The following is a 13,220-nucleotide window of genomic DNA, read 5'->3' on the forward strand; positions in this document are numbered from 1 at the left end:
ACCAAAAGTCAAAAGCACAGGTTCATGTATAATCTTAACAAGTTCTCCTGCTAGCTCTGAGCTCTCCTGCCTGGAGAGGTTTCTTGTGTGTGCTTGTAGAGAAGGCCTAGTCCAAGGTACTTCAACAATTGTTGGAAAATAGAATTAAAAGACAAGTTAATGTTAGTATCAAAACTCTGAAAATGTCTATTATGAGAAAAATGGAGCAGGCACTGGAGCACAGGAGTCAGGCTGCTAAGAACACAGGCATCACATACAAGAGTGAGAGTACAGATGACTCCATTCCTGATCCAGCTTCCTTTTAAGCAATGCTAAGGCCTTAGTCTCTTGGGTGACCCAGATAGAGTGCCATGCCCCTGGGTTTGGCCTGGCCCAACCCTGGATGTTGCAGGCATGTGGGGAGAAAACCAGCATGTAGGTCAATTCTCTAACTGCCTTCTAAGTACATGAACAAATATATATATATATATATATTTGTTATATATATATATTTTATATATATATATAAAACATATATCATATATATATATAATTTATTTATTTTTATTGGAAAAGCCAGATTTACAGAGAGAAGAGAGAAAAAGATCTTCCATCTGCTGGTTCATGCTCCAAATGGCCAGAGCTGGGCCAATCCAAAGCCAGGAGCTAGGAGCTTCTTCTGGGTTTCCCACAGCGTGCAGGGTCCTATAGCTTTGGGTCGTCCTCTGCTGCTTGTCCAGACCACAAGCAGGGAGCTGGATGGGAAGTGGCACACTGAGGACATGAACTGATGCCCATGTGCGATGCTGACACCTGCAGACTGAGGATTAGCCAATTGAGTCTTGTGTCAGCCCCAACAAATATTATTTTCAAAAATAAAAATATTTTTTAAACAAGGGAAAATTATATAAGGACTTTACAACTTTTTTGCACCAAAGTATTTATTTTAAAATTACATTTGCTATGTCTTCTGTGAACTGGCACGGGGACCTTTAACCATAGCTAGGTTAGGTTGGTTCCCTGAGAGAACAATTATTCCCTAGGGAAAAAAAAGCTGCTTTCCTAGTTACCTCCTGCCATCACAAATTCACTCGTAAAGAGCACTAACACTGACCCTTCCACAGTGGAGGGGAAAAAGAGACTACTCTGGTGTTTGGGACTCCTCTGATCCTACAAGTTTTGTCCACTTGGCTTCCTCAAGACCCGAAATCTGCAAGCTTGTAACCTGGCTATGTTCTAGCAGACTGGAACAGAGATGGGTTCAAATGGCCATTAATGAGCAAGCAGGCATCTTCCTAAAATTTCTTGTTCCTCTAGGGCAGTGTTACCAAACTTCATTCACAGGCCATCTTTGGGATTTTTGCTTATCCATTTAATCATTTTTCCTTTATATTCACTTTTTCTTCTTAAATGGATGCATTTTTTAAAGGAAAGAAAACAATAAAACTATCTTTAAGATTAATACTTTTGGGAGAAATACCGTTTTTAAAAATATGGACCTCCTCCTCTTCCTCACCCTGACCCCCGAACCCTGCAGAGCAGAGGTGTGGGCAGGGCTCCTTCGGGTTATCACAAACGCTGAGTTGGTTCCTGGCAATCAAAAAGCGCCTTACAACGTGCAAAGCATTTTTTAAAAGTTCAATGGATTTTTCCAACCATTGTATGGTACAGTACACAGGACAAGTTATTGCTTCTTTACCAAAGGAAGACAGAGCCAAATGGTTATATGGCTTGCCCCAAACCAGGAAATGACACCACTAGAGCTGGACCAGTAGAGGACTGGATCTCATTTCCAGTCCTGAATCCATCCCACCACATCTTACTATGATCTACTTAATAAGTCATGTAAGGAATGGCTAACTAACTTAAAAGACATTATCTTTGCCAAAGTGGCCCTCAGCCACTACACATATTCTGCGCACTCCATGGTGAACTTCACCTGCTTCAGTTTCCTTACAAAACCCAGTCACACTTCAGCAACAAAAAACACCAGCAGCCATCACTACCACCACCAGAGTGGCTCCTGCAGTTCAGACACAAGGATACATTCTTTACTTACATTAATAGAATTAATTTGCTATTCTTTAACAACTCTCCCCATGTGACAAAGGAGGGTCCTGAGCCGACAAGTTCCTGCATTACAAAGCCAGGAAACAGCAGTGCTGCAGTTTACACCAGGTCCACTGGCCTGAGCTCTCTGAGGAGCTGTAAGGTTGCCCACCTGTTTCAGTTGTAACCTTTCAGAGTAAACGAGGCTCCAAGGCTACATCTACAAAACTTGTAAATGTGAAACTCACAGAAAGTCAGTCACCTGCCATGTGACACAGATGACAAGAGCCAGAGAGGATGTAAAAAGTTCCAATTTTCTGTCCTACACTACTTCCAACAGTCATCCATCACACACGCACACTAGACAACCAATGTTACCAGCTTTTAAACTTGGGAGCCACAAGGACAAAAATTTCAAACATACAACAGTGACACTAGAGTCACATTCTAATAGGATTTTACTGTTGAGGAAAACTAAACTTTCGCATGAACTTTTTCCTGCTTTCATACTTGTAGCCTTGGGCTTGTTTTATACATGTTGAAGTACAAACTACTGTGATCTCTTCCTGTAACTTAAAAAAGATTTTTTAAAACTTTGTGGAAAAATAGGATTACAAGATTATTTTATTTTATTACAAAAAATACTGAAATGCATGCCTAGTTTTCTCATAACACGCATTTTCCGCGAACTTTTTAAAAACTATATTTTTCCTTTCTCACTAAAATATAACTCCATTTTAGCTATAATGTCTATCAGCCAGCCTAGAACATGGTGCAACACAGCACAGTCAGCAGACACTGGGGCATTCTGTGTTTTCTGACTGATAATGAAGTGCTAAGTCACATGCTAATCATAAACAAAGCCCAGACTTGCATTTGGCCCCACTAGGACAAAGCCGAGACGACAAGGCAGTCAAACCAGCTTAAATGTAGTTTCATCATGCCAGTAAGAACTCCATATTCCTAACTTTATGCCACAAATGGCATCTGAGGCCCCTAAATTTTGAGATGTTACAGTCCAAACACAAAGAAAACCTTAAAAATCATCAAGTTCCAACAAAAACGATCACTGCCCATTTCTATACAGTTACCATTCACAACTCAGTTCCTTTTAAGTCAGTGCTATCAAAGCTCCTGTAGGCTCGTTATGCAATCAACTAGCCAGATTCATTTCTTTCGTCCTTCAGGGAATCTGGCATGCGCCATGGAAACATGGACTGGCCAAAGAGAAGAAGCACTACCAAGAGGAAGGAGCTAATGGAAAGCTTAATGTAGACTGACTCCAAGCTTCAATGCTTTGAGGAACAAAAACACCATAAATTGGGTGGTAGACATGGTCTGAAAAATAAAACTTCCTAAGTTAAACCTCTCTGCAGCTTCTGAGACAGGATCGCATCACCAACCACAGAGGTGTCTGAGAAATGACACAAACACACATTCACACCAAAGGGAAGCAAGTCCACAAACAGTTTTCCTCTGCCACCAAGCTGTAAGAACTTTCCAGTTTTCAGAACTTTTTGTATTTAAGAAAGGTGAATGACAGGTTTTGATCATACAGGGATTCTTCCTCCAAAGGCAAATTAGTCCTTAGGAAAGTCTGCAGTTTTCCTTTTGAATTTGAGAAATACTTCCAAACCATAAACAAAGCAAAACTCTCCTAAGGAGTATATTTGAGAGTAATTTTGCCAGAACACTTCATGACTAACTTCTCCCCCTTCAACATTCACAAAAGATGCTACAAAATGTCTAAACTGTTTAGTTGTAGGGAAGAGTCAGAGGGCAAGCCAAGCTGAACCTCAGTCACTCTAACTGCAGAGTACCTGAATCACAGTTCATGCCATGTGCTGTGTGCATGTGTTTAACTTCGCTTAATTTAGTATCTTAGTAATGAACTCACGTTTCCACAAGGCCTAAACACAGCAGTCATGTAATAGGTTATTTTATTTTTTTAAATCACAAAGATAATTCACACATATTGCATAAATTCTGGAAGTAACAATGAGTATTTTCTTACAACTCTGGAACTTGTCATCCAAATAAAGCCAGAATAAACATTTCTGGCATATAAACATACAGAGCTGTAAGAGCTTAAAAAGTAGTAAAAACTAGGCTTAAAAGGGGTTACAAATTTTAAACAGATTAAAAATGGCTTTTAATCAATAAAAAGTATTTCTCCCTAAAGCAGCACTGTTGTAAGAATCCAAAACTGCAAAGTATATAAAATGATTTAGATGCCTATGTCCCCCACAAAACATTAGAACCCAAACCTCTGGTGGATCAAAGCGCTTATCTTTAGACACTCAAATGATTCTAACGCCACACCAATCACTAAAATAACTGAGTGTAACCAACACTTTAGTGAGAGGAAACTATCAGAGAAAAGTTAGATTCTCCAGAAGAGAAAATCTGTATTCCATCTTCTTTTAACAATTAACATCACTTAGAGTGGGAGCCTATTTAAGTTGAAAGGGGAGAAAAATACTTAAACGCACTTTTTCCTGGAGTGGGCATTCTCCCCTGGCTTAGGTCCCAGCTGTGCTTCTGATTCACATTCCGGCTTTCTGCTAACAGGTGCTGTCCACAAGGGTCTCTGCCACCCCTGTGGGAGATCTAAGCTGAATTCCAGGCTTCCAGTTTTGGCCTGGCACATCCTTGGTTGTCATGATCATCTGGGAAATAAATCAGCACGCAAAAATATTGTTCTGTCTATCCATTTGTCTCTTTTGGTTTCTCAAATTAATTAAAGACAGAAAAAAAGGGGTCTGTGTAATGACTCAACTGGCTAACCCTCCACCTGTAAGCACCAACATCCCATATGGTTGTTGGTTTGTGTCCCAGCTGCCCCACTTCCCATCTAGCTCCCTGCTCAGGGCCTGGGATAGTTGTGGAGGACAGCCTAAAACCTTGGGCTTAGGCACCCATGTGAGAGACCAAGAAGAGAAGTTCCTGATTCCTGGCCTTGGACTGGCTCAGCTCTGGCCATTGCAGCCATTTGGGGCGTAAACCAACAGGGAGGATAGATGATCTTTCTCTCCGTCTCTCCTCTCTTTAAATCTGCCTTTCCAATAAAAACAAATTTAAAAAGTGGCAGGGGAAACACTCTTTTTGTTCACATACCTACACATCTTAGATCAACAAAATTCGACCTATGACCAATTCAGAGTGTTGGAATTATGGATGATTTTCACTTGTTTGTGCTTTTCTGGATTACCTGATTTTTCTATAGCAAAATTTCCCTTTCACAGTCTGAGAAAAATACTGTAAAACCCTGATATGAACTGTTCTTCCAGGGCAGCAGGGATACCATGTGAGGCTATTCTCGCTGTGGAGTTTATGATGTGAACATTTAACATCAACTGCAGTAATTACACAACACCAAGGCCCTTTCATTGTCATAGCAAGAGAATAGCTGATTTAAAAATCAATACACTGTACTCCTAAACTAAGCTGATCTCTTCATCAAATTTTTCTGATGCAACTAATGACAATTTTTTCTGGAAATTCATGCACAATCAACACTTCATTTTACCTGGATCACAGAAAAGGACAAGAAATCTTGAGTCTTCTATCTCTAACATGAACACCTAGATGACTAACGTGGGAGAAGCATGCTGTCCTAAAGTACTGTGCAGGAAACCTTTGCCCATCTCCCTAGCAGGATCCATGGCACACACCGTGTGTGACAGGACTCACGGCTGCAGCAAGGGCAGGAGGAATCTGGGAACATTAGCCACCAAATGCAACTGTCAAGGCAAAGTCAGGTCTCAGTGGCTGAGACAAAAGAGCCCATTAACAGAGCAAAATCTTGGGAAACAGTAATAGCATGAAGAAAGAAGTCTTGTGTCCAAAAGGACACATACCCCGCACCCATCAATGTAAAAGGGGAAGTCATCTTTGCCCTGAAGTACCTTAAACACAGTGTCTGGAAAACAGTAAACTCATAACCCATCCAGGTTCTTTTTCCTACAAAGAAAAGGCACCCAAAGAGGCTTTTTTTTTCATTATTATTAATTACGTCGTATTATGTGACACAGTTTTATAGGTACTGTGATTCCCCACCCCCCCTTTTTTTAAAGATTTGTATTTGGAAGGTAGATTAAAGCAATCATTGAGAAAGCTAACAAATGGCCCTAAGTATCCATTCAACAAACAGGAGATGAGCACCTGACATGTGCCACACGAATACTAGATCAGAGAGACAGTGGCAGAGGAAAGATGGCCTGCTGACCCCCAGGCTTTCAGGAGTAACCTGTGACATCTCTATGCTCAGGAGTCCTCCTTGGAGCCACCATGGTCAGTCCTCTAAATACACTGCAATTCATAGTGCAGGGGAGTCAAAACTTAAGTGTTATACTGTGCTCATGTATTACAGGAAATGTGTTTAATGTAACCAAAACGGTTGCTTACTATATTGTCTTAGTTAATATATAAACTTTAAAAAAGTGTACAGGGCCTGGCGTGATAGTGTAGTGGTTTAACTCCTCGCCTTGAACGTAGTGGCATCCCATATGGATGCCAGCTCTAATGCCGGTGGCCCCACTTCCCATCCAGCTCCCTGCCTGTGGCCAGGGAAAGCAGTCAAGGATGGCCCAAAGCCTTGGGACCCTGCACCCACGTGGGAGACCCAGAAGAGCTCCTGGCTTCAGATTGGCTCAGCTCCAGCAGTTGCAGCTGCTTGAGGAGTGAACCATCGCACAGAAGATCTCTTCTGTCTCTCCTCCTCTCTCTGTATATCTGACTTTGCAATAAAAATAAATCTTTTTTTAAAAAAAGATGTACATAGCAAATGTATAACTATAAATACATTATTTGTGGCACGTTCCACAAACATTAGATATAAGCTATTTGGTCAAAACTGTAACCACACAGGTATACTTGTTTCAATTAGGGAAAATCAGATTTTATATAGAATTTTAAGCTTATATAAATCCTGTGGGATTACAAAATCAGCTGCAACATCAGAAAGGACAGTACTATTATATATGGTTCTGAATACTTCCTATTAACCACATAACTTCTCCTGAAGTTTAAATGTGACCTTGAAAGGCTGAAAATAAAAAAAAACAAGAAGCTATTGTTGAATGAACCGAAAGCCTGGGCCTGTCCTCTCTAAAACAAGCCTGCGAGTCGGCTCTACCTGTCCAACCACTTTCTTAACACACACACTCAAACAGCAGACACTAAATCTCAATGGGTGAAGCTTTTACTAGGTTACTTATTAACACTTTTCTGACAATGAGATTGTGAAAAGACACAAGAGAAGCAATCCAAGACATAAACTATTCCACCATATGCAAACATTTTACAAATGTAAGCACCCATTATAACATTATCAATATCTATTACAAGTCTGTGCTCATAACTGCATCTTGAAAAAAATTATTCAATAACATACCTAAGAATGTACCTATTTATCCTGTCATTTAAGATACAACTTTTAAAAGAAATATACGTATAAGAGAGAATAAACATATTTCACCTACGTGGTTTTTTTTCAGGTCCACAGAGCTACTCTTGTTGCTTTAATTTTTAATTTATGTCTACTTTAAGGGCAAAGAGAGGAAAAGAGATGAATTTCCCATGCCCAGATTTTCCCTTTTCTCCAAGAAATGTCTCTAACACCAAGGCTGGTTAGGCTGGAGCCAGCACCCTGGCGCTAGCACCCCATCCATGTCTTCCACACGGGCGGATCTGGCCCAAGAACTTGAACCATCACCTGCTGCCTTGCAGGCTCCATTTGCAGAAATGCCAGACCAGAAGCTGAAGAGCTATGACTGCAAGTAGCACTCCGACACGGCACCATGTGTTTCAAGCTCTATTCCAATTCACTGAACCTCAACACCTACTCCTCTCTCGTCCCCTCCCCACTTTTTCTTTTTTGCTTATTTATTTAAAAGTAAAAGTTATACAGAGAGAGAGAGAGAGAAGAAATCTTTCTTTTGTTGGTTCCTTCCCCAGTTGGCCACAAAAATCATGGCTGAGTCAGGCAGCAGCGAGGAGCAAGGAGCCAGGAGCCAGGAGCTCCATCTGGGTCTCATGCATGGGTAATAGAGACCCAAACACTTGGGTCACCTTCTGCTACTTCTCCCAGGCCATTGACAAGGAGTTGGATCAGAAATGGAACAACCAAGACATCAACCAGGAAGCCTACAGAATGCCAGTGATGAAGGAACTGTCTTTACCTACTATGTCATAATGCCACCTCCCACTTTAACCTTCAACTTTTATTTACTACTTTAAGATCACAAATATTATTACTTTTGACAAGTAGTAATGTTATAGCTTACTAGCCCACGTGACTGCTTCACACACACACACACACACACACACACACACTCTCTCACTCTTCTTCTCTCTTTCTCGCTCTCTCTCTAAGACTGAATTATTTCAAAGGTAGGATACAGCAAAGAGGGGGTCAGAGAGAAAGAAATCTTCCACCTGCTGGTTTATCCCCCAAATGTCCATAATGGCCAGGCCTCAGTGAGGAAGCCATCCTCCACTGCTTTCCTAGGCTATTAGCAGGGAGCTGGACTAGAAATGGAGTAGCTGGGACTTAATATGGCACCCATATGGGATGCTGGCATCACAAGTAGCCCCTAACTATCAGTTAAAACCCATATTAAAAAACTAACATACTTAAAAACTCTGAAAAGCTCCTTAAAAATTTATATTGCTGAAACTATTTTTAACAGTAAAATAAATCAAGTTCCTACTCAAAAGGGAAAAGGGGATATAAAGAAATTTTAAAAGTAGGTAAGTGAGTAAATTAATCAAATGTTTGCATGCTGGCAGCATAGTCACCTGAAATAAAACAAATACAGCATCTATGAACTTATTATGACACAAATTTAAACTACTATGAGGAACATGTTTAATTCCTGTTATACTTATTTCTGCTTTTTTTGTATTCCAGTTTTGAAAGAGCCCATGCTTTGTCAACACCAGTTCCTCCACAAACAGGGAATTGTATCTCCAAAATCAATATAAATGAAAGTCAAAATTATATGCTGAATCAGAATTAAAAGTTATACACCTTCAAAGGCTCTTCACTGTCATTCCCTTCTCACTGTGGAATGCTTCTTAGCCATTCTTAACATTCTGACACAAACAGGAGAGTCTCCTGAAGACTTACCCAGTGAGAGTACTGGCATAATCCTGATACCCACGGCTTCAGGTCAAAGTTTAATACTGTCCTCAAGATTAACTCACTGGGCCCATCGTGGTAACCTAATGGCTAAAGTCCTCGCCTTGCATGCGCCAGGATCCCATATAGGCACCAGTTCTAATCCCAGCATCCCCGCTTCTCGTCCAGCTCCCTGCTTGTGACCTGGGAAAGCAGTGGAGGATGGCCCAAAGCCTTGAGATCTTGTACCCAACATGGGAGACCCGGAAGAGGCTCCTAGCTCCCACTTTGGATTGGCTCACCTCCAGCCATTGCGGCCACTTGGGGAGTGAATTATTGGACGGAACATCTTCCTCTCTTGTCTCTCCTCCTCTCTGTATATCTGACTTTCCAATAAAAATAAATCTTAAAAAAAAAATTAACCACTGGATCACTTTATTCCAGCTGCAATCATGTGGTGCCTGGAGTGGCCTCTGGTCATGTAAATAAAGTCAGATTACCAAAAAATGAGACAAAATCACTTCAGCTGTCATGACACTCTACATGGGAACTGCAGGCTCTAGATACATCAAGTGCGCCCTAGGCCACTGCCAATTTAAAAAGGGAGGCAGCAATTTGCAGGAGTTCAAAGAAACATTTCACTCACCAGACGTCTTTTTAAAATCCTAAATTCCATTTATACTATCAGAAGATTCATTTTAAACCATGTTTAGCTGGTTACTAAATCACTATAGTCACTCTGGTCTGGTTTAAAAGTTATAACCTAAATATGTTTACCATCCCTACATCTGAACTAATGTTTTAAGCTAATCAATCATGGATTGCCCTACCTCATTAGTATGATTGGTGAGATCTTGTGAATTTAACTGAAAATTAGATAATGTGTGATGGCAAAAACACAAATTAAGTCCACCAAGTCAAACAAAGGTAAGAAACATAAAGGTTATAGATTTTTTTTTTTTTAATATACTAGAGAAAACAGCAAGGAGCCAAGGTGAAAGATTTGGTAGGAATTCCACTAATACTCTGCCAATTGTGGGGCAAGGGAGACACGCAGGCAACGGCATTTGATTCTTCAGGTCTCCACAGAGGAAGAAGGATCCTGATGTAACTTGGCTTAGTAATTTATTCCAGAAGCAATAAAGAACTGTTCTCACTTTCTGGTCTGTTTCAGCCGAATCTTAAAGGGCTACAAGTTACCCGAGCCTGGCAACAGTAACTTTTCTTCCTTGACCCAAGAAGGCAGAGCGCCAGAGGGAAATAGCGAAGAGTAGCACTATATAAACAGGGCAAGTGGCACAAGAGCAGAGGCAAGTTATATAACCAAAATAGAGTTTAAAATATGTTCATAACTCGGTAACAACCTTTGCCTTTGGTTGGTTTCTTGTTTGCAGTATCAGTTGAAACAGTTAATTCAATATTATCTGGATCGCCTCCTTCCTCTTCAATAGCCTACATTAGAAAGAGAAGTTAATATGCTACACAGGCTATCTAAACTTATTTTATAAAAACGAAATGAAAAAAAATTAGCAAACCTTAAGCCTCAAGACATTAGAATCGCCAGTCATTTCGCAAACCGACTCCAAAAAAAAAAAAAAATAGGCAATTAAACTACACGAGAGAGACAGAAAAACTTTTGGGGGAGGGGGCGGTAAAAATCGTTAGGTATCAAAATCACACGGAGCTTAACATTCTAACCAAGTCGACAATTAAATATGCTCAACAAAAAAAATCTAAATACGCTCTAATCGCGGAAAAGGTACTGGCTACTGCTATTTACTACAGCAAATAACTCAGGAGTGTTCCTAATTTCCATAAGGCAAACTTATTGCTTTTCTGCTACAAATCCAACTCTCACTCAAATAAACCAGAAAGCTAGTCAGGGGGGAAAAAAAAGCAGATCATTAGGCTGATGCAAAAATTAAAAAATAAACACATAAATACATTAAAAAAAAAAACTTAAAAACCCAGTGGAAAAAAAAAAAACACACACACACAAAACCTCTCTCTCACCCGCCCCATCAACTCCCACTACCAGTCCCCCCCTCCCCCAGAAGGAGAGGAAACGGTTGGGCACGATTAAACGGTAAGTTGGCCCAAGTCACCCAAGGAACCAGTCCCTCCGAGACCAAGAAACGCACGCGCTCACCATGGCTCCCGCTGGGCCCCGGCGTCCCCCGGCTGTGCGCCGGCAGCCCTCGCCGCCCGGCAGGGCCGTCCCTCCGCCGCAGCCGTCGGCCCCGGGCGCCTCGCCGGCCCCCGGCAGGCCCGGCCCTGCCCTGCCCGGCGCGCGGGGGCGGGGGCGCCGCCGAGGGTCCGCGCCCTCCTCGCGCGGGCGAGCGGGCGAGCGGGCGCGCGCGCGGGCGGGCGCCGCCCCGCAGGTCCCCGCGGCCGGCGCACAGGGCTCGCCCGCCCCGGACCGCGCCGGGCCTCACCTGCTTGAGTCGGGAGACGAGAACCGTCTTGACCCCGGTGATGTCCAAGTTGCGCCGCTTGAGCTCCGACTTGAGATCGATGACCCGGAGATCGGTGATCTTTTTCCCTTCCGCCTGAGCCGAGGCGGCCGAGGCGGTCGAGGCTGCCACGGCTGCCATAGCACCGGCGGCGGCAGCCATCTTAGCAGCACGCAGCGAGCGGGCTGCCGGGCGGCGGCGGCGGCGGCGGCGGCGCCAACTTCCACCCGGGCCGAGGCGGCCGGCGGCGCCGCACAGCGCTGCGCACAATGAGCCGCTGGCCCCGCCTCCGCTCCGCCACCCCGGCGCAACCTGCAGCCGCAGCCAGCACCCGGATGACGGGCGCGCGTGCGCACTGCGCGGGGCGGGGCGGCGGGGCCGGTGCGTGGGCCGGGAAGGCAGCCGCGGCCGGGCGCGCCAGGGAGCCCCTGTCCCCGCCGCCCGGGACCCCGTTTTCTAGGAACGTCTCGGGTCTGGAGACGCACGGCGGGGCGCTGGGGCGCTACCGCGCGTCCGGAGCTGAGCCGTGCCCTCAGAGGGACGTGCGCTCCCGCTCAGCCTCTCCCCGGGAAACACTAGGTTCCCAGCCCTCCCTCCCCACGCTCAGTAATCGCACCGCGGTGGCCGGCGCGCCCTCACGAGCCCGGGGGCCCGCGCTGGCAGTCCACAGACTAGGAGCGCCCTTCGTCCTAGGGCTCGCCTGGCTCGCTTCCACAGGAAAACTTCCTCTCCGTGTCGGCCTCCCTCCCCCGTGCACCTGACGGGTCGACGCGAAATGATTCACTGACTGAGGACATACCGTTGCCTTTGTCACACAGGCTGTGTTCACGGTGCCCCCATCCCACCCCCAACCCCATAAAACTTGGGATTCCAAGATCAGTGACCATCTTCTTAAGGAAGACCGGCCTGTACAAGTGAGTACCCATCGGTAACATTAGCCAGCGTTCTTCATCATCAAAGCATACGCGTTCAGGGAACTCAACCACAACTTATGTGAACTGAGTAGGATGCACAATTAGCAATCCTTGCATGGCCAGGTGTGTGAACGTGAAGGGATGAGGTCTGACTCATTTAAGCTTGTTTTTTCTGACTGGCTAATTAGCTCAAAAGGAGGGAGACTGGACGTTCTGAAACAGTGCCTGACATCTATGGGGGTAGTTCTTTCTCGGCTGTGTGAGGCTTTTTGACATACAGTAACCCTCTTAATCCTTCCCGGAGTCTCGGGGTAAGTCTCCAGGAGGCTTAGAGAGATTAAGTGACTTGTGGATGTTCACACAGCTGGTATGCGGCTGAGCTGTGCTCCTATCCAGGCCTGCTGATTCCAAACCCGGCTGGAACTCTGCCACAGCATGGGAGTAATCCAAAAGCTCCTTACAAATCTTCTAAGGCTGCCCTCTCCTTTTTTTTTTTTTTTTTTTTTTCCCCTACCAGAAGCTCATAAGAGATTTAACTAGGGCCTCAGCACCTAGTTATTGGCCGCATTTGTTCTGGTTCTCACATTCCCTCTTAAAGAGTCTTCCCGCTGGGCCACCCTCCTCCCACCTTCCACGGACACTTACAGGAAGGGATTGTGCCAGCTGAAAACTAACCATGTGAATAAAGATGCAAGTGGGAGA

General features: G+C 44.1%; 1 protein-coding gene across 5 annotated transcripts in view; it reads right to left on the reverse strand.

The window, feature by feature from the left end:
• The window catches only part of SLTM (SAFB like transcription modulator), a 47,535-nt gene extending 35,660 nt beyond the window's left edge, over positions 1–11,875 (reverse strand). For 2 of the 5 annotated variants that reach the window (XM_040970253.1, XM_040970252.1), the window contains exons 1-2: positions 11,587–11,875; positions 10,516–10,603 (exon numbers count right to left, since the gene is read on the reverse strand). In XM_040970253.1, coding sequence (XP_040826187.1) covers positions 10,516–10,603; positions 11,587–11,766 — 268 coding nt within the window. In that variant the 5' untranslated portion in view covers positions 11,767–11,875. The remainder of the gene's footprint in view (positions 1–10,515; positions 10,604–11,586) is intronic. The other 3 variants (XM_040970254.1, XM_040970255.1, XM_040970256.1) reach the window with 2 other exon arrangements.
• Between the last annotated feature and the right edge of the window lie 1,345 nt (positions 11,876–13,220).

Source organism: Ochotona curzoniae, unplaced genomic scaffold (genome assembly GCF_017591425.1).
Source record: "Ochotona curzoniae isolate NIBS_2020 unplaced genomic scaffold, NIBS_Ocur_1.0 scaffold_4701, whole genome shotgun sequence".
Lineage (NCBI taxonomy): Eukaryota > Metazoa > Chordata > Mammalia > Lagomorpha > Ochotonidae > Ochotona > Ochotona curzoniae.